The sequence below is a fragment of the Amblyomma maculatum genome, chromosome 9 (genome assembly GCF_055883805.1).
Source record: "Amblyomma maculatum isolate TAMU_Amacu chromosome 9, ASM5588380v1, whole genome shotgun sequence".
Classification (NCBI taxonomy): domain Eukaryota; kingdom Metazoa; phylum Arthropoda; class Arachnida; order Ixodida; family Ixodidae; genus Amblyomma; species Amblyomma maculatum.
This window is the reverse complement of record NC_139352.1, coordinates 76,689,898-76,710,120: the sequence shown is the minus strand read 5'-3', so window position 1 is coordinate 76,710,120 and position 20,223 is coordinate 76,689,898. Positions and strand designations below refer to the sequence as shown.

The 20,223-nt window shown below is 47.4% G+C and overlaps 1 protein-coding gene and 1 non-coding gene across 2 annotated transcripts in view; both read left to right on the top strand.

Annotated features, from left to right (window-relative positions):
* The window catches only part of LOC146179473 (ectonucleotide pyrophosphatase/phosphodiesterase family member 3-like), a 44,753-nt gene extending 35,079 nt beyond the window's left edge, over nt 1-9,674 (top strand). Inside the window, exons 12-16 of the mRNA XM_084579089.1 lie at nt 533-711; nt 4,022-4,231; nt 5,853-5,979; nt 6,976-7,183; nt 7,953-9,674. Coding sequence (XP_084435215.1) covers nt 533-711; nt 4,022-4,231; nt 5,853-5,979; nt 6,976-7,183; nt 7,953-8,274 — 1,046 coding nt within the window. The 3' untranslated portion in view covers nt 8,275-9,674. The remainder of the gene's footprint in view (nt 1-532; nt 712-4,021; nt 4,232-5,852; nt 5,980-6,975; nt 7,184-7,952) is intronic.
* A 5,515-nt stretch (nt 9,675-15,189) lies between these two features.
* TRNAL-AAG (transfer RNA leucine (anticodon AAG)) lies at nt 15,190-15,271 on the top strand. Its single transcript has one exon. It is a non-coding gene; the product is annotated as a tRNA-Leu (tRNA).
* Nucleotides 15,272-20,223: the final 4,952 nt, after the last annotated feature.

Genomic DNA, 20,223 nt, shown 5'->3' with positions numbered 1-20,223 from the left:
TCACTTCAGGCTCCTGCTTGTAGAGGTGGGCAGATCGATTCAACCGCGACATTGCGGTCTCAAGGCAAGCTTGAAAAATGCTTCGCTAATGTCCACGCATGCCTGATACCAAATATTACCTTAAGTTAATTCTGCATTAAAAGAACTCAACATGCACGTTTGCACAGGTGACGTTTATGAGAGTTAAGGGATGAGGTCGCCGCACACATTTGTCATAGTCCTAAAGCCACGTGCCCGAACAGTCGCAGAAATTTCTGTTATCTTAACGAAAAACTAAAGAGTGGAAATAAAGGATCATGAAAAACAGGCAGACAAAGACAAGGCTGTTTTTGCTTTGGTTACTTACCTTTCGCGTCCCTATACGCTTCCCGTGCGCTGCGTTAACTCAGTAACCGAATCAATCTACAGGTGGTAGTATATACATATGCTCTCGTCACTGTTGGCAGTTTCCGTGCGCCAACTTCTGTTAGGTTGAGAAAGCGTTCATTTTTTCACGGCGCCTTCTGCGCCATCTATTGCTGCTCGGCCGCAGAGTTGCTGGACATTCAACCCGAGCCCAACAACGGAACCCGCGGGTCTCTGCACTACCTGCTGCAGAAGCCCAAGCGGCTGGCCGATGAGCTGCCGCTTAGGATGCCCCAAATGTGCAGCCCGGATGATGCCTGGCAAGTCGTGAACAACGAGACAGACGATGGTTGCATGTGCAAGAACGTGAGTGCCATTGAGTGGATAGCCATAACACGCTAAAAATTGCGAACACAATTGTGCCACGCATTTAAGGATAAGGCGCGATATTGTTAAATGCTCTCGCCTGCGGCTCCCCTTCAAGATACTTATCTCTGATCGCTTAATATGTGCATCTGTTATCTCATACATGCTGGTTAGAGCACATTCACAAGGTATGCCTAATCGTGTGACACGTCACCTAACGACATTTTTAAGCCCCACTTTGAACAATCAGTGCAGACCAGCCTGTGTTGCCTAAAGGCATATGTCTTACTCATGACTCAATGTTCTTGGCAAGTTTGATTTCCGTCTCACCCAGCTGTCTAAAATGAAATGAATAGCGCATGCTCATGCGATCGTATCACGTGATCTTGACATCATACAACTCTAAACCAGTCACCGCCGTGTAACCTGCCAGCTACCACCTGCCAGCTACCACCTGCCAGCTACCACCTGCCAGAATCATGGTCGTGATCTTTCGCTCACAACGGTGACGCCGGCATCGCCGATGCCGGATCTGCTAAGCTGAGCCTTTACTTTAGCGATGTCGTTAACAAGTCGGAAGGGACGCTTAGGTGCTGAAATATATCTCCTCATCGTACACTGTCATAAATTCAAAACCCGCGTCGCAGAGGCCCAATAGGCCTTATAGCATTCGGCTGATATCCCTAAGGTGGCCGGTTCGCCGGACCGCGGTGGACGTACTTTTATGAAGACAAAGTGGAGAAAGTCTGTGGGTTGCACCTTTAAGGGTATGACGCAACAGGATTAATGTCGCTCGCTTGCGGCTTCCCTTGAGTATCCTGGTTCGCTTGCATGACCGCCGTTGCTCGCTTAAGATTCCTTCATTCGTACATCTGTAGTGCCACACACACGCGCACACACACATGATACAAACGCAAGCTGCCACGTCATGTTCGGGACTACACTAGACATAAAGCATTGCTTTAACCAAGCCGTACACACATGAGCTGTGTGCTGGAACAGCGCCTATGAAATGGTAATGTGAGATGTGAATCATACCGGGACTCTTGGATGCCGAGTCAGACGCACTACCCTTAAGCCATGCAGCCGGGTTCATATACATCCTGATTAAAGCGGGGCTTTATATATATGTCGGATGACCTTTCACGTAACGGAGTATCTTCCGACAGTATAGTAATGAGTATGCGTGAGATAACCAAAACATAAATTAAAAGATTAATTAAGCGAGTAGCCTCAAAGGCCGAGCTAAAGTGTCCACCAACTTTTCTTCTGTAATTGTTTGAAAACGTTGTCCAGCATAGTTTGAATATTAGGGGGACAATTTCCGTGTCCCGTCCCCCTTGTTTGGGAGAGAGTTATAGTTTCCACAGGCCTGCTGTAGACAACTTGTGAGACGGAATCTACAGTTATGTAAAAGAGAAGCTATGAATGTGGAATTTCAAGACAGAAAAAACAACAGAACAATTTCTGTTGTTATGACAGAATTTCTGTGCGGTTTTTTGATAGGAAACCGGTTGTGACAATTGAAATTTCTGTTGTCACATCAGACTTTTCTGTAGTTACAACAGAAAAGTATTACGGACTACCGACGACAGAAACCTGTTACAGAAAGAACAACAGAACTACAGAAAAATCTGAAGTTAACGACAGAACTACAGAATATTTTATCGTAATTTTGACATGGTTCTGTAGCTTTTTTCTTTTTTCGATTAGGAACAGCCAACGACGGAGCTGATTGCACTGCACGCCAGCTATATGGCCTCTCCCGAAGTCCGCCGCTTGTTCCTTACATTCGCCGGCCGCTGCCACAATATTCCAACATATTCCAGAATAGCTAATAACTAAGTCATAATGTTAACGGCACTCTAACGTGACGTAATTTATATAGCTTAAGCGGCTCAACTCAGGATGCGACAGGTAAGTCTTTGTAGTATATTACAAATCGTCTACATTGAAGTAACATATTAGCATTGGAGTGCTGTACATTAGCCGCCGCTTGTATAAAGAAGCGCATATTCTCTGACTACGTGTTTTCTACCGATACCTTCTGGGCCCGTATTCCGAGTTTGCGTCGTTATCGAAGTGTCGCTATCTCACGTGACCCCGAGTCATCTGATTGGTCGAAACGCCGGAACTGTGTGTTGCCACTACGGAACTGGAAAAAGGGGCAACATCATGTTCCAGCGTTTCCACCAATCAGATGACTCGAGGTCGGGGAGATAGCGACATTTTCGATAACGACGCAATCTCAAAATACGGGCCCTGATCCCGTATTCCGAGTTTGCTTCGTTATAGAAGTGTCGCTATCTCACGTGATCGCGGGTCATCTCATTGGTCGAAACACCGGAACCGGGTGATGCCACTGCGAAACCAGAAAAAGTGACATCATGTTCCGGCGTTTCGACCAATCAGATGACTTGAGGTCGGGGAAATAGCGACACTTTCGATAACGACACAAACTCGGAATACGTGCCCTAATGTCTGCAAATGTATGCAGTTCTTAGGCATGCGACCATTTTTCTGTTTCACCCGTTTCGCTGCTAAGAAGTGCTTGGTGGGAAAAGATGAGGCTATTCTTATGATTAAGTAAATTGCATTAAATTTGCTCAGTGGCCAGCGAGGCTGGTTATCAGTCGTCGGCTATAACCTATTAAGGTTCGGCTTTTGTGCTTGCGATACAGCAAGGAGCGAGAGAAGTCAGAAAAATGAAAGAGCAGTGCAGAATCGGCATTGAAGAAATGCGAAAGCACGGATGCTGCTGTTGGTTGCTTCTGGTTGCTGAATTCACGTCTTGTTTACTCATTTTAGTCTTTGGTACTTTCAAATTGCGCCCCAATCCATTTCTATGCCCTTTTCCGGCTCGACTTCAGGTTGCGTGACGTCACATCCTTGACGTCCCCTAATTGACTGATTTAATTATTTTAGTAGTTGATACATTGAAATGTGGCGCCAAGCCATTTGCTAATGAGACCATTTTCGCCTTTATTTTTATATTTTGCCTCTAATCAATTACCTAATAACTTATAGACCTAATTAATTTTTGGACACAACATTATGTCACCCTCTATCGATTGACACCACTCATTAACCTCTACCACTTCTCAATTACTCACAACTGCTGCGGACACGATTTTGCTGGCGCGGTCTGCGGAAGCGGCCTGCGGACGCGGTGTGCGGACAGAAATCTGTGAACATAGCTAAGTAATGCTTTCGCATTAATAAATAAATGGCGCCTGCCAATGCGACCATGTCACGTGGTCTCGTGGCGTCACATGACTGGAAGACCAAGATGCTTCTACTCCTCTTGCAGGAAGAGCCTTTGTCGAACGACCCGGACGCCCTGCACAAGCACGCACCTTGGGGAGTACCGGCGCTAATTGCCTCCGCGAGTGGCAGCGAGGCAGGCACAGAAGCAGTGGATAACACTGAACCCTGTGTGCTGGCCAACAAGGACTACGTGACGGCCTTCGACCGGGCGCTCAGACTTCCCCTCTGGACCGCCTTCACGGTGGACGGAAGGGTAAACGCTCACTTCGGCGCTTTTCTAGACCGCGCTGTACGGACGTCTCTTGCGCGAAGCGTTTGTGGCCACTTATTCAAATGCCACGAGCATTTCTGCTAAAAGTGCAGTATGCAGCAATAGTAGGTTAGTTTCAGCGGATCTTATAAAAGCTACCGGAGCAAACTGACAGACAAGCTGGGCAAACTTATTTCAGGACAAAACATTCACGGAGGAGGAGGAGGAAACAACTTTACTTAACGCACTACTAAGTGTCAAGAATGTCCTGGGCCAGGGTGACTAACGCCAACTGGTCTTTCAGTTGGTCAGAAGCTAACCAAGCTCGCCATGTTGGGGTAGAGGGAGAGTATAGGCGCTCTGGGGACGTACTCGTATGTACAGGGACGTTAAGGGCAGCCTTGTACAATATACGAAGCGCAACCTCAATTTGATGTCTTTGGCGACAGGTTAGTGTAAGGTATAGAATTGTATATAAAAAATTTGCTGAGTGCTAATGCGTGGACCAGCTGCCTTACTTGACCGTCGCGTAGTCCGGCGTGCTTATTGACAATGCGGTGAACTAGATGCGTAAGCTGATTGCAAACTTTAACGGTTGTAGAAAGATTAACCTGATTAGTTGACTCATGATAATGAAGTCGAACGATCCGGCAGGACGATACGGGAAGAATGGGGTGATCTGCCATTGTGAGATTGATCAGATGGTTTTGCTGGCGTTGATAGAGATAAGCCAGTCAGCATTTAGCTGTCACAGCTGCGCATCCTTGACACAATAGGAGAAAGTATGGATTCTTGGCGTTGATGAAAGTATATTCCTGAAATATGGGTGCCCCTTGGTTTCCGCCTGCACCGAAAAGTGACCAGCGGTCTGTAGCCGAGATCTGATCCTGGCTGCGGGATCAGCACATAACACTCTGAGCGTTTTGTAATCTACGATGCTACACCATCGGGGTTTTTAGACTACTTTTTCTTTTCCTTTGATCAGTGAGTTAGCATTACAAAATACAGCATGAACGACTGAAATATGATGTCTCGCTTAGAGTAGATGAAATTGTACAGGCCGTTCATAATATGTTTGATTTAAGTTCCAGTGGTAAAAGTAAGCCCCCAACCTGCACAGTGTTCATGCCTTGGAGGAATATGTAAGCATGAAAAAAAAAAATATGCTCTTGCGCTGTATAATAGCGGCTCTTTCCCTAATGTTAGTTGATATGAATATGTACTATACGCATCGATAGACAACTCAAGCTTCCCATTGAACATATTTCGCGTCCGATCGGTGTGGGACCATGGGACAATCTACCAGACGGAAAAGTAAACATTCAAGCATTTGAAAAAAGAACTGACAGCCGAAAGAGCTGTCTCCCAGGGGAGGTTGTGGTGGTAAGTGTTACGGGGACGAACATGGGAGATAGGTCAGCCCATATGCAGTGGTAAACGGTGGGAGTCGCTCAACATATGGTAGAGTATTGGGCGGGAAAATGGTGGGTCGGAAGAGGGAGAAGATGAGGGAGGGAATTGCTGGTCGCTATAGTTTCCAGAAGCAAGAGCAGTGGCAACGCTTCGCGTCTCACGCCTTGAGACCATGAGGACGTATCGGGCACGCAACTAACTACCTTTCCAGCACCGGCGGGCAGCGGCTAATGCCTGCTGGGGGCGCGACGGCCGACTGGGCGGTGCCGACCTGAGCTGCAACGAGTACGACCAGCTGGCCGGCATGTCTCTGGAGAAAGGGCCGCTCTTTCCGCCAGGTATGTGAGGCAGGCCCATTTGTGAAATTTCAGTTTTTATCGTGGGATGCACTGACCGCGTATCTGCCAAATGTACTGATTTATGTCTATAACGACGGGCATCGAGCAGATCTATAGATCGAGCCCTGACTTAGCACTGTATCAGATCACACATGGTAGACCACGAAGTGGCTGTGCGGTGCGCATGAGACCTGCCTAATGGGCGCTGAAAAGGGTCTTTAAAGTGTGTTACTGCCGCTACCTGCTGGAAACGGTAACTATCCTCTTTATTTGCTCTCGTGCTCTTGCAGTAAATGTTTCCAATGGCGGCCCTCATTTCTCTTTGTTCTCGACGTGGACACCTGCACTCTTCGTGCCCGATTTTTCTTTTTAATTGTCACTTCCTACAAAATCGAATTGTTTTGGTCTCTTTTGCTCTCTTTTCATTCACCACTAATCTTGAGGTGTAGATTTTATTCCAACCTTTTTGTTTTTGTTTTCCTTTTTGAACTGGAGGTGCGTTTTTAAGAGCCTTGAATCTTCATGTATGCTGGAGATCGCATGGGCCATCCTGGAGATGACCGCATACACATGAAACACGTAATCGTACCGAAATATCAGTCAATCGTTTATGAAAAAAGCGCGAGGATTAAGAGATAGCTTGGCATTAGGACCAACTATCTATAATTCTAAATAGTCCGCCTCACTTCGCCGTGCCGAGAAAAAAAAAACAACTGTACCGTCTGACATGGCTGAAATTCATGGTGGGACCGAATGGCCCTGGCCAAGTGCCCAATACCGCAGAGACCACAGTTGTGTATGAAGCTCTCAGTTGGGCACTGCTCATGCATGAATATCTCGTACGAATGCAAGATCTTCGTACCAGTGACGTGCCGAAGCTTGCGCTATGCTTGTTCCATTCTGCCCGTCCTAGAGCAAGCTTCCGCTGTTGCTGTATCCTCGCTGTGTCTTGGAATCCGTTCGTTCTCACTTGCACACTTGGCGGGTGTCTCACAGAGCTGGCGTCGTCGCGCGCCGAGCAATCGGCGGTGTGGCTCCACTCGAACGCGTTGCCCTTCTACCGCAATCACTCGGCCGGTGTGCGAAGGGAGCTGGTGTGGCTGTTGCTGAAGTGGGAGGAGCGCTACGGCTCGCTGCACGTGGTCACCGGGCCGGCCTTCGACCTGGACGGAAACGGCCGAGGGCCATCACTACACAGACTCAGGTGGATAACAGAGTGCGGTTTTGTGCCCTGCATGCGGGGAAGTGCCGCTCGTATACATCCCACGCAGTATCCTCTATTACATGGTGGATGTGTAGAAAGCTGCTGGGGTGGAGAAACGTCGGTGAGGAGGGGCCGGAGAAGTGGAGGTGGGGTGATTTCGTATAGATGCATATCATTTCTTGGTCTCGGGGTAGGATGTCTTTGAGCATGAAATGCCTCTAAAACGGGCTTTGCCACATATTAGGCGTAGCTTCGCTATATCACAAAAGTTGCTTGTAAAGGTGGCTTTACTGTGTTACATTGGTGATGTTAGGAGAATGGGTGGGCCTACCTAACAACTACCAGATGTTGAATGTTGGGGTAGTTTGATAGTGGTCAGTGAACAGCGAATTTCTTCATCCATGTTCTCTTGTCGAGATTAATGCCGTTAAACCATTGACTATGTCTACCACATACCGTTTCTGTGAGTAAAGGGCAAATAAATAGGAGACTCGCAGGCACGTTACTTCCTTTTGTAGCAGTTGTCATAATGACGATAGCACCAGGTAACGCAGATCTAAACTACTATGAAACCCTGGTACTGTCATTCGTGGAGAGGACCAGATGGTTCAAGCCCACCAATCTGTTATTCGTCAGCAGGTCAACTGGAATATGTTCAACCGCAAAGTACAAAGTGCGCGTGGACGGCCTTTATCCCGCAGAGAGTGCCACGTACAACTGACATTATGATAAACTCGCACTGTTGACACCAGAAATGTCCTTCGCGCAGGGCGGTGATGGCCGAGCAGGACTCCGGCCAGGGCTTTCCGCTCGTTCCGACGCATGTGTTCTGCGTGCTGACGCGCTGTCTGACGGAAGACCAGCCCGTGGATCGATGCTCTGTGAATCAGCTGGACTCTGCCGCCTTCCTACTCCCGCATCTGCCGCGGCCCGAAAACTGCCAGCCGTGGGCGCAGTACCTCCTCCAGCACTCAGCCACCGTGGGCGACGTTGAGCTTCTCACGGGTCTACGCTTCTACTCTCGGCTGAACCAATACGACGCCATCCGCCTGCGCACAGAGATCCCACAGGCGCTGTGGCCAACGTCTTAGGCCGGCCTTCTCGGCTGAGTTCTCACGGGACCTGCATAGGAGCAGCTGCTGGCTGAACAGAGGTCTGCTGCCGCCAGAGGAAGGCGAACACCGCTGCCTTACGCTGCACCGTTCAGCGTCCACTATGCTGTGTGGCATAGCACTGCATCCGCCAGAACAGTGGCCTTATCCATAAAGAATTGAGCGAATCCTGCCTATAACGAAACCTGAGCAAGGATCAAGTTGTTTTAATGTGAAAATATTTGTCTCTAAAGTTGGAGCGTGTAACGAGATGCGTAAAAGGGAAGGTTGGCAGTATGTTGAAATATCTGCCTGCGATACGTGACTCCAAGTTGTATATCTCGTTCGCCTACTTACGGCTCGTGATTTAATTGGCCCGGAGTTTTTGCAGTACCATGTTTCAGTCTGGTTTGTGATAACCAGGTGTCCCTGTGTCTTACGTGCTCATATGATGTTTATTATAGAGAACACGTACCTTAATTGTGCGGTGCGCTTTTAAACAGTGGTTAAATGTCTTCGCACATTTGGAGAAGTTGCCACTGTAACGTCTTTCAGGCCTCTAATAATGGGCAACCTCCTGACATGTCAACTTTTGTCCATTCTAAGGCCAGCTAGTTCACGTAGGAAGGAAATTTAATAGACGCACTGATTATCTCGTCATACACTTGTAATATCATTGTTTTGCCGCGCCTTTTCCTATTTAGACTATAGAGCATTACGCTCTCGAAGGGATAGCAGCCGTTTCGTTATATCTGTTCGCTCTTTATATCCTGTTTCGAGGCGTGAAATTTTACTGCAATGTTCTTAGTCTTGTAGTTCCATTTTAACAATCGATCTTTTTGATGCCGTTATCGCCGCCAAAGCTACTGTTTCCAGTTTACTTACAAGAACGACATTAAGAAGATTTGCATGACCTAATCTGGACAGAACTATCTGCAAGCCCTAAGTGCAGATTGCATGATTCTGAATGTCGTGAGCGTATAAATGTCTGACGGTGCCGCAATGTCTGAATCACACTGCCCGATTATACGAATTGCTGATGTTGCCTGTTGCTCTATCGAGGAGCCGCGCAACAACAAAACCTGAAGTGTGCACTCTATCTCATCGATGCTTTCTGATACACGTATGCAAGGAAACTATTTGTGTCTTCGCGACGCTAGGCTCATTTGGCGTATGTGCGGAGCACTAAGTTCCCTAAGCAGCCAGACTACTTCCATACTCTACTTACCCATGGTGACAAAATTTATATAATAAAATCTTCTGAAGTCTTAAAGCTCTTACAGATGCCTGAAATTTCACTGGATAATTTTGAAGCCTTTTGGCCCGTCGTGCAGATTGTCAAGATCCCACCCGACCGGAAAGCGTTTTTTATGGCACGGGCTCTTCAAAGGATTTGGTCATCGACCGAGATCAAAGGGAGAACTGTATTTTAGATTGATTGTTTTGATTGTTTTATAGGGTTTAACGTCCCAAAGCGACTCAGGCTGAGAGGCGACATAATTGATGACTCCGGAAATTTCGTCCACCTGGAGTTCTTTAACGTGCACTGACATCGCACAGCTATTATATAGCCGAATAAAGAGAAAGACAAACAATAACGCAAGAAAGGGTGTATTTTAAGGTCGCGAAGGTACAGCTGTTCTTGCTTGGAGAAGAGCTTAACGTACGAGTGAAGCGTGAGCGGATAGCGTGCTGTGTGCTTATTCCTGATATAAACCTCTGCTGCATGAACTTCACTACTGCATAAAATAGGCTTCCACTCGGATTTTACATGCCGCGTGGTTCAAACACTAAGTGAAGTCCTCTCTAAGTTCAACACTAAGTGAAGAGTCTCTCTCTCCTTTCTTTCTTTCTTTCTTTCTTTCTTTCTTTCTTTCTTTCTTTCTTTCTTTCTTTCTTTCTTTCTTTCTTTCTTTCTTTCTTTCTTTCTTTCTTTCTTTCTTTCTCTCTTTCTTTCTTTCTTTCTCTCTTTCTTTCTTTCTTTCTTTCTTTCTTTCTTTCTTTCTTTCTTTCTTTCTTTCTTTCTTTCTTTCTTTCTTTCTTTCTTTCTTTCTTTCTTTCTTTTTTACTTTGCGTACACGTGTCATTCACCTGCCACAACAGAATTTTTGTACGATTTTTGACAGTGAACCTGTTGTGGCAACAGAAATTTCTATAGTAACGTCAGAAATGTCTGTAGTTATGACAGAAAAGTGGTACAGAACTACAGGCTACAGAAAAGTACGACAGAGGTAACTGCAGACCAATAGGAAAGTACTCAAAAATTACAAAAAAATTCTGACGTTTCCGACAGAACTACAGAATATTTTGTCGTATTTTGACACAGTTCTGTAGTTTTTTCGAGTGGGTGCAATCAGCATTGATCGCAAGAAGAAGAAAGAATTTTTTGAAATATCTTTTTTTATAGCCAAGCGTTCTTTCTAGCAAAAATGAGAGCAAACACTAAAATAACAAGATTGCTGTGTAAAAATTCGCAGTTAATTGAGTTAATTGTGCAAAAAAGGCGCTTGTTTTCTAAACCGCTAGAGCCATATTACTTCTGCATTTGGGCGTCGGAATTTCAAATGTAGGGAACCTGCGCTGGATCTTTCCGCTACCGTTAGTGCAGCCTAATGCTCGCGTCCCACCATCTTAGTAGGACAATTGCGGCTACTGTGACTGGAGGCGCGGAAGGGTGGCTTAATTATCACGAAATCGAAGACACGCTTGTGCGTTTACAAGCTCTCGGCTGCAATAAACAGGTTGCTCTGTTTACCATTTTGCCGTAATGGTACAAGAAAGAGGCGGCAGAGCTCTATTCATGCGGCTAGAGTACGGTAAATATAGTTCTGCTTCTCGTTTGTGCTCTGCTTTATTACATTTGGTTATGTGGTTTCGCCCTTCATACCGTACGTATAGATAATGTCTTGTTTATTAGCTTTTATCGTTTACCTAATCTAAGGTGAGAACCTCCGAGCTCCGGTGCTCCAAGCTCGAGCATCAGAGCGCTGAGTGTGGCTCGTGCGCTAAGGTGGGCCATCGCGAGATGGACGAAGTCGCAGTCAACAATAGCATAGAGTGAAGGCTGATGTACTACATACGGGGTATTCCGGTATGAACGTTTCGGCCATCTAAATGGCAGAGTGAGGCAGTCAGTGACCTACCCCAATATATATTTTGTTGAAAGTTCTAAAAATGGTAATGCACCAACCGACATGCGTTCACAATTCTTTAAATATTTTCGGAGGCGCACAATAAGTGCGCCGTGCTTGAAACCAAGCACGTCTTTACGATTCGCTAGCTGTTCGGTTCGAATAAGATATATTTTCGATTTCAGGAGCACTAAAAGCGTTTTTCGTTTTCAAACTACATATATGTTTGAGGTTGGCTGCTTACGCCTCGATGAAAACGTTCGTACAGTATATGCTTCAGCCTGTACTACCATAAGCAATATGAGCAAGAACACACGAGCGCGTGGCAGATAGCCTCGAAACTTGGGGCGATACGGTGCGGCCGCTGTGGGAAACAAAGTGGAAAGGGAGCCGTGGTTCCGTTAACTGTTGTCACTCCCGCCTTACTAGCGTTACTGCGAAACGGCAGCTGATTGCAAGACACCGGCCGCCTGTCGGAAGTGATGAGGCATTTTTACGTATTGTTCTTCGCAGATTTGAACGTTTGTGTGAGAGGTGTGACTGGCCATATCATAGGCCATTAAAAAAACGTCGACCAGAAAAAGCTCGTTGCGGCATGCTTGCCATGCACACACACCCAGAAAGAAAAAGTAAGAAAAGAAAAGGTTAACAGCGGTATCTGGCGCAGAACTACAGATACCACGGTTCACGATCTGCGCTTCAAAACCGCCTTATCATCGCTAGCGGCCGGTGCCTCGCAATCAGCTGCCGTTTCGCAGTAATGCTAGTAAGGCGGGAGTGACAACAGTTAACGGAACCGCAGCGCCATTTCTCTTTTGTTTCCCACAGCGGCCGCACCGTATCGCCCCAAGTGGGTTTCGAGGCTATCTGCCTCGCACTCGTGCGTTCTTGCTCACATTGCTCATGATAGTACGTACGAATGAATCTCTGGTTATTAGGTCGATTTTTTTTTGCGATAGCAATACTGCGGCAGGTTTCGAGCCGTCGCGCATCCCCGGCGGACGCTACGCTTGACCTTGAACAGTCGAGCCGAGCAACCGCTTCAGCCGAGCTCCGCCAGATGGCGGCACCGTCGGCGCACCGCGCTAAAGCCCCGCGCACTGCAGCAGCGCCGCTGCAGCGCCGAACAGATGGTTCGCCGTTGCTTCGGCCTCGCCATGACTGCTTTGCTATGCAGGTTGTGCATGAGCCCCTTGGCTGGGATAACGCCCGCTCCCCGAAACAAAAACCTCCTCACCCCTGTGGTGTGGGGGGCCTTGCCCGGGGTTGCCGTAGGATGATGATGATTGTTGGGTGAGGTCTGCACCCTCACAGGAAGGCTGCACCCAGTGCACCCTCCTCTCCATCTGACAAGGCAAGAGAGGTGTCGACGACAAGCTGCGGCAGGGAATTGACAACGTGCACAAGAGACAATGGAAGAACGTGAAGAACGTCGTGCTAAGCGTCGTGCACAAGATGAAGCTCGGCGATCTAGCTCTCCGAGTGCTTCCACCTCGTCGGCTACTGATGAACACATGACTGCTCAGGAACGCCGCAATGCCACCAAGCGAAGACAGCGCGCTGAAGAAGCACCGGAAGAACAGTCGTAACCGTTGCGTGTCATGTGTTACTCTATAACCAAACTATCGAACCACACAAGCTACGCCACAAGCAAACACAGAAGCGTAGCCGTGCTGCCATTGCTAACACAATTTACCAGGCTTAACCAGAGCGAAGCCACTGCCAATTTTTTTTCAGTTCAACACAGAAAAATTCTGTCATCGTAAATATCGTGCTCTTCAGATGCGTGACTCTTCAGATGAAGGTATGTTAATTAACTCGCCGACACGCTCTCACACGAAGGCCACCTACAACTATACTGCTCGTCATTTATTAACAGGGCGATTGCGACTATACCTAACTGCTTACAGTGACATTAAAGCGATCATCTCAGATTCGTGGTTTGCAGCGGATCGTGGCGTTATATCCGCTTCGAAGAATAAACAAAAGACAACTAAACCCCCGTGCAATGTTATAGTCGTGCGCAGTTGTAAACCGGTAATTGACAAAAAGGGGCGGCAGGCCTTTGTTTCTCTACAGATGTGTTCAATTGCTCTCCCTTCGCAAACAGTGCATTATTTTTTCTCAGTGTAAGTATTTGACTCATTACAGTTCTTCAAAAGTGGAAGATAAGTATGTACATGCTCGCTGCACTTAGAACGTGCAGTAAGCGGAAATTCATCTGAATGAAGACATCACAGGAAAACGTTTTTTGCTGCTGTGTGATATTACGCCTCCAGAACCGATGCTTCAGTGCAGCTATGTAATGTCTGCTTTAAAGCGTACGTGCAATTTGCGGGGCGTCTTCTATCCCGTTCCAACTCAGCCCGCCGGACACGTACGGCGCATTTCTTCGATCGAAGCAGTAGAAGGACCCGGCTCACTCCCCCTCCTGGTGTGGTCTGACGTGCTGTAGCAATTGCGCGGTGCCCATATGCATGCAGGCAGCCATGGCGCGCAGCAAGATGCCAGTCTAATCGCGTCGGGGCTGAATCACTGTCGGTGCCATACGAGCGAGACAATCCTGCTGTCCGGCTAATTCGATAATGACCTCTGTCGGCCGAGGCGTGATGGAGGAGACTTCTGCCAGCATCCCTCAGCACACCTATTAAAGACGCCTGGTGCACGGCCCCTCCCACCTTCCTTTGTGCACCTTTTGTTTTTTGTGCCCGCGGAGCATCCTCAATTGGTGATTGGTCACGGGTGAGCTGTTGCTGCTCGGTTTGGCAAGGTCACACTCAAGGTCAAGGCACACAGATCCGGTTAGGCCTCAGGAAATATTGCATTCGCATTAAAATTTAGAGGTCCCGTAGTGTGGTAGCAAACCTTCGTTATACAACATCACGTGGGAATGCAGTAAGAACGATAGCTTTCGTAAAGACCCGAGTGCGGAAGAGTGGCGGAGCCGGCTCTCCAGCGGCGATCGGGGTTGCCAACAAGGTCTGATCCAGCACGCTCAGCGAGCAGCGAAGCTCAGTGGAGCCCTGGAATAGGTGCACCGACCCTTTAAGAAGAAGGAAGATGGACCTCTTCTTTCTCGTCTGCTACTAGCACAAGACCTTTCTTTGATGGAGACGAAAAGCAAGGCGCCCGTGTGCTGTGCGATGTCAGTGCACGTTAAAGAACCCCAGGTGCTCGAAATTTCCGGAGTCCTCCACTACGGACGCCTGAGTCGCTTTGGAACGTTAAACCCCACAAACCAATCAATCAACAAACCAACCAACAAGATATCTCTAGAGCAATAAATACTTCCGACAATTCTTCAACGGACACATTCCTTTCCATCCTTGCCTACCTTACTTCTAAGAGATGACTCACTTGTAAATACATCATGTGTTGTTGCATTCCTAAAAGAAGCAAGGTTTTTAAATTAATTATAGATTTTTTAACCAACTTTTCAGACCCATCACACGCATAACAAACTAAACCTCGCGCTTGGCGCATGATGGCCTTAGTAGCCTATGTGCCATTAAATCCCACTAAACCAACAAAACGTCTTTCCTATCCTATCCCAGAGGTCACTGCAGAAACTGCATTGAGAGAAGCATTAGCGCTAGCGCGACGTTTTTGTAATTTTTAGTTATTAACTATTTAGTCTTGGCTATAAAACTTTACTGGTGGACTAAGCAGCATTTGGGATTAGCTTCCTCGCTCGTTCAGTGGCTTTTTTACGACCAGATGTTTCGTTGCGAAACACTGACTAGGAAACAGGTTGAATAGAACGGCGGTTAGTGGCGAGAATGTCGGTAGCGTGGCCGAGCGGTCTAAGGCGCTGGTTTAAGGCACCAGTCTCTTCGGGGGCGTGGGTTCGAATCCCACCGCTGCCAATAGTTTTATTCTTTTCAATATTTGCGTTTATACTGCCGCTAGTAAGCTTTGTTTATTATTTATAAATGCTCCTCTTGCGGTACATGTGAACAACTAAAGTTCAGCTCTTGTCATGTTTTATTAGCATGGCTGTTTTAATGTTTTAATGATGGTTTGGTTTGGTTTGTGGGGTTTAACGTCCCAAAGCGACTCAGGCTATGAGAGACGCCGTAGTGGAGGGCTCCGGAAATTTCTATCGCCTGTTTTTCTGTAACATACACTGACACCGCACAGCACACGGGCGCCTTACTTTTCGCCTCCATCGAAAAGCGGCCGCCGAGGCCGGGATTCGATCCCGCACCCTTGGGAACAGTTGTCGAGCGCCGTAACCACTGCACCACCACGGCGGGTTTTTAATAATGGTTACCTGGTAGAAGGGCTATATGCGATAAATTTCCCATTTTGGTTATGAAACACCTGCGTAAGGTAATGTGAATTCACCTCGACCATCGGATGTAGAGTACCTGCAAGGAGAAATACACAGTTTCTACAATTTCGTGTTTGTCGAAATGCGACCTTCGTGGCCGAAATCCGCGAAAGCGCTTTCAGCACCAAATACGATCGTCAAGGAAACGCATCGGAAGTAGCGATCCATGAAAGGCGGCAATCTGTAGCGACAGTTAAACTTTAACCTTCCCTCGGTGCTAATATAAATCTACGTTAAGACCGTCGTGTAAATCTGTGAAATCGCTGATGGGCTGAAAGTCGCGAGAAGAGAGAATCGGCTCCGACGTTGTGAAATGAGCGGCATCAGTCGGGCTCGGGCGCTATCCGGTGTAGCTCAGGCGAACTATCTTTTTTGCCAAACGGGTTAACAGCTTATGAGCAGACAAGAGGGCGCAGGAAGTACCAAGTAAAGCCCATCTCCACCTCCCCTCGCTCTTTCATTCCAGCTTCGACCAGGTATTGCAGGCACGACTGAAATTCTGCCCACGACCACAACGGGCCATCCGAGCAGCATTTGGTAACGATTCCAACACGAACGGTGACACGTAGAGAGCATCCAGTGAATTATTACGAGTGCCAAGCGCACGTGTTCCCGTTCCTCTGAGTGTCTTTTCTGTGCAAGTATAATAGTCACATTTTCAACTTTGGCGCATAAATAACAATCGAATCTGTTTCCGGTCCCAGACCGACTGTTCCTTTTCTTATTGGAGCTGCCAAAAGAGAAACACTTATATTCTGCCTCTAAAGTGGCAGGTCATCTTATCACTTTAGTCTAATGTAGAGGTGCGGTCAAAATATTACGGAGCGGGATTGAGGTGTTTGAAAATTTCTCACGGGTTACGTAGGTAAGCTACGGTGGCTATTTCGGTGCATATGGGAGCGCTTCAGAAGCATGTGCTAAAATATTGTTACGTGGCGCCAAGCGATGACAACAGGAGAACGGAGGACCGAGAGAAGATGGTCGATGACAGTGAGATGACGTTTTAATGAATCTGTGTGCGGGCCTAGCGCGCGCGCTCCTGCCCGCGCCACTGCCCTCTTCTTTCTCCTTCGTCCGTAACAATATGTATAGATTACCTCCTAATATTAGCTGGGTTACGGGTGACACAAGTTTTGTAGCCGAGTCGTGCTCCCTAATGTTATGGCAGGTACTGTAATGGTTGCCAAAAACACTGCAGAATTTGCACTGCGTTGCTGCGTTGTCCGCGAGATGTGTCAGTGGGATTCCGCGAGTGACAGATACTGCAATTTTTCCTTCCTGTAAGCCAATTATATAACGATGGCTAATTTTGACGTGTTCAACGGAACGCTGGTTGTGTTCGACAAGGGGCGCGATGTACAGTGCGCAGCAGGTTTTGAAAAAGATTAAGGACAAGTTAGCGAGGGAAATTTTCGAAGCATGTGCTGTCGGGAACTCGGGAGACCAATGCGTTAGTACGCCTTCAGTGGTTTTGTTGAAAAAAGAATGAGATTTTTTGCGCTTACCGGCAGGATGTTAATGATAGGGAAGGAGTTGGCTGCAGACGTGAAGTGAAGGGAGATGATGTGCAGGTTCTGGTCAATATAGTTGTCAGTGAAGCGTTGTCCTTGTGTTTGGTTGTGCTTCTTATGTTTTGTTTTGTTACCTGCTCTGCTGCCTTCTTCCAAGAAGCCGTGCTGAAGTATCAAATACTATGCCTGGCTTGTCGCTCGAGCAGGTAAGGAAACTGATCTTCAAATATTTCTTACGGTGGCGCTGCTCTGTTAATTAATCATCATCATCATGTGTACCTTACAATGAGCTTCGAGCTGTTTTTTTTTTTAAATCGATATTTATTGCCTCATGGCATCAGTAAGGTATGAAAATGAATGATGAATAAATGATTACTAAAGGTTGGTTGATTTTATGAAGTCCAAGAGCGAGCGATGATGAGGTCCCTGCGTCCAAGCCACATATGAGGCAGGAATTGGTTGCTGAAAGGCCAGCTATCCTCAGGTGCCGGATTCGTGTTGGTTTCAGGGCTGGACAGTCCCACAACAAGTGGTGAATGTCGGTCTCAACATCTTCGTTTTTACAGGTCGGGCACCCTGGGCGGGGATATAAGTGTTGGAAGTATGACCACGTTCCTAGTGACAGCTGGTGTGAGGGCAATACCGACCCGGATCCTCCTCAGTGCAACCTCCTCTGCACGGGTGAGGACCGCGGGGAAGGGATACAGCCACATGGAGGGATAAGTGAATTTGTGCTCCGCCGGAGGTGTTCCTTTCTTGATAAAAGGAGGGTAGCGTCGTCCACTTGAAGGAGCCGAGGGATTGATGTGTCTTAGTTCACGAGGCCAGTCGCTAAATCAGCTTGACTTTGGGAAGGCAGCAGGTCCCGTGGGACCCACTTTATGCGCACTAACTGTGGGATGCGCGCCGCAAGCTGGTGGATGTCTTGACAAATTTTAGGGCAGCGGCTGACACGTCGGAGCAAGCGTACTGCTTGAAGTGCGTCAGTGCGGATGACAACGTGGACTGCAGGGAGCATGGTTATAGAAGCCACGGAGCAGAGTGCCTCCTGAACTGCCACGAGCTCAGCGCAGAAAGATGTAAGTGGTTCCGAAAGCTGAAACGTAGTGGTCTGATTCAGGCTAGGTCTCCGTGGACAGTAGATTGCTGTTTTGGCTTCACAGCCTTGCAGACTTCCATTCACGTACACTACTATGGAATCTTGGGGCAATTGAATATCTTGTTTTTCAAATTTCTGGCGAAGCAAGGATGCCGAGTTGGCAGACGTTGGTCTGCGGATGTCAGTTGGCTTGTTGTCTCCTAACTGTATAAATTTCCAGGGAGGGAGAAGTGGCGCAGGTGGCTGAAGAATAATGTGTGACGTTGCATACGCCCTCAGGGCTTGCGTGGAATGTGACAAAGTGGCCTTGAGTCTGCGAGCATCACGGCGCTGCTGCACCAGTTCATCGATGGTGTTGAGCTGCGCATTCTCCTGTAACGCTACGACCGGTGTGAGTCGTGGAAGGCATGTTATGATCCTCATAGCTTCTCGATTTACGGTTTCAAGGCGATCCCATTGTGCCCTTGTAAGATGCTGGAACTGGGCCTGATAAACAATACGTGGCTGCAGAACCGCCCTCACTAACTGGCGTGCAACAGACGAGCCAGTGTCACCCGTTTCACGTTCTTCTCTTCTGGTCATGTCTGTGAAGCCCGGGACCCAGGTATTGCTTGCGTACTCGGCGAGGCAAGGGATTTATTTTCTCCGCACTAAGTTAACAGCGAGTTTAAGCAATAGGTTGGAATTAAATGCGCAGGAAAAAACCACCCTGTTAAAATTGGTTATCGACGCCAACCGTATAAATTTGTACATCTAACGTTAGACTCAGTGCCGTAAATAATAAAATTCAAAGGGTGCACGCAATCCTCCACGCGAAGAATGCGTAAGCATGCAAAATTTTGGGGGTGGCCCACTTCAATTCGGAAGTCACCGCTGAGTTGTCCATACTCGCATTAGGTTAGAAACCATTTTTGTTCAGATTCGGACAAAGTCAAATGTCTTGGGTCTAAGGGGGTAAATTTTTAAAGGTGGCCGGGTGGCCTACCTAAATTTGCAAGTGACCAATGAGTTGACCATGCTAAAATTAGGTTAAAAACCAGTTTTGGTGAGATTCGGAGGAAGTCGAATTCCGGGGTCTAGAGGGCCAAATTTTGGGGGTGTCCCAATCCAAATTTGGAGGTTACCATTGAGTTGGCGGGTCGAATTACATTGGGTGCCAAACTTGGTCAAATGAAATTTCGGAGGTCAAGAGGGATACTTTTGGTGATGCTGACAGACAATTTCTGTACATACATTTTGCCGACATGTTCCGCGGACGGATTTTCGCATCATGAGTACGCATTCAAATTTCGCTCCTTTTTTCTCGAGCAGATGATCCCCGGTCGGGTTGTCTCAACTCTTCGTAGCAAAGGTCCATCTTATGACCACGTTTGTAAGTATGTGAGCTTGCGCTACGACAAAAAAAATAAATAAAAACTAATAAGTAAAAAACAATGTGAAGTAGGCCTCAAAAGTACACTGATGCAAACTATATGCAAATCAAGCCCAGGAAATCGAGGCAAGCGCTTGTATTTTGTGCTATTTCCACCACCTGCCGCATGGCGTGAGCATGCTAAATGACCACGGGAAGTTTGAATCTTTGCTACACCCCACGATTTTCTTCGGCGGTGTTACGACCAAGCATCCGCAATTGCGCGCTCTATTGTTCGCCTGTGGGCATGGATAAGTTTTGTGAATATGTGGTGATGGTCCAATGGCTCTAAGTGGGCCTGTTTCCAGGAATCCTGTTTTGTAAGCATGTTTTGCTTTGTGGACAACCTGCAAATGCCAAATTGACCCTGTCAAGAGAACGTCTGGAAAAACACAAAGAAACGTCCCCCTGCGGGAAATAGCAGGAAGTGCTTTCTTTCTTTTGTTCACCCTTCCAGTCGAGAA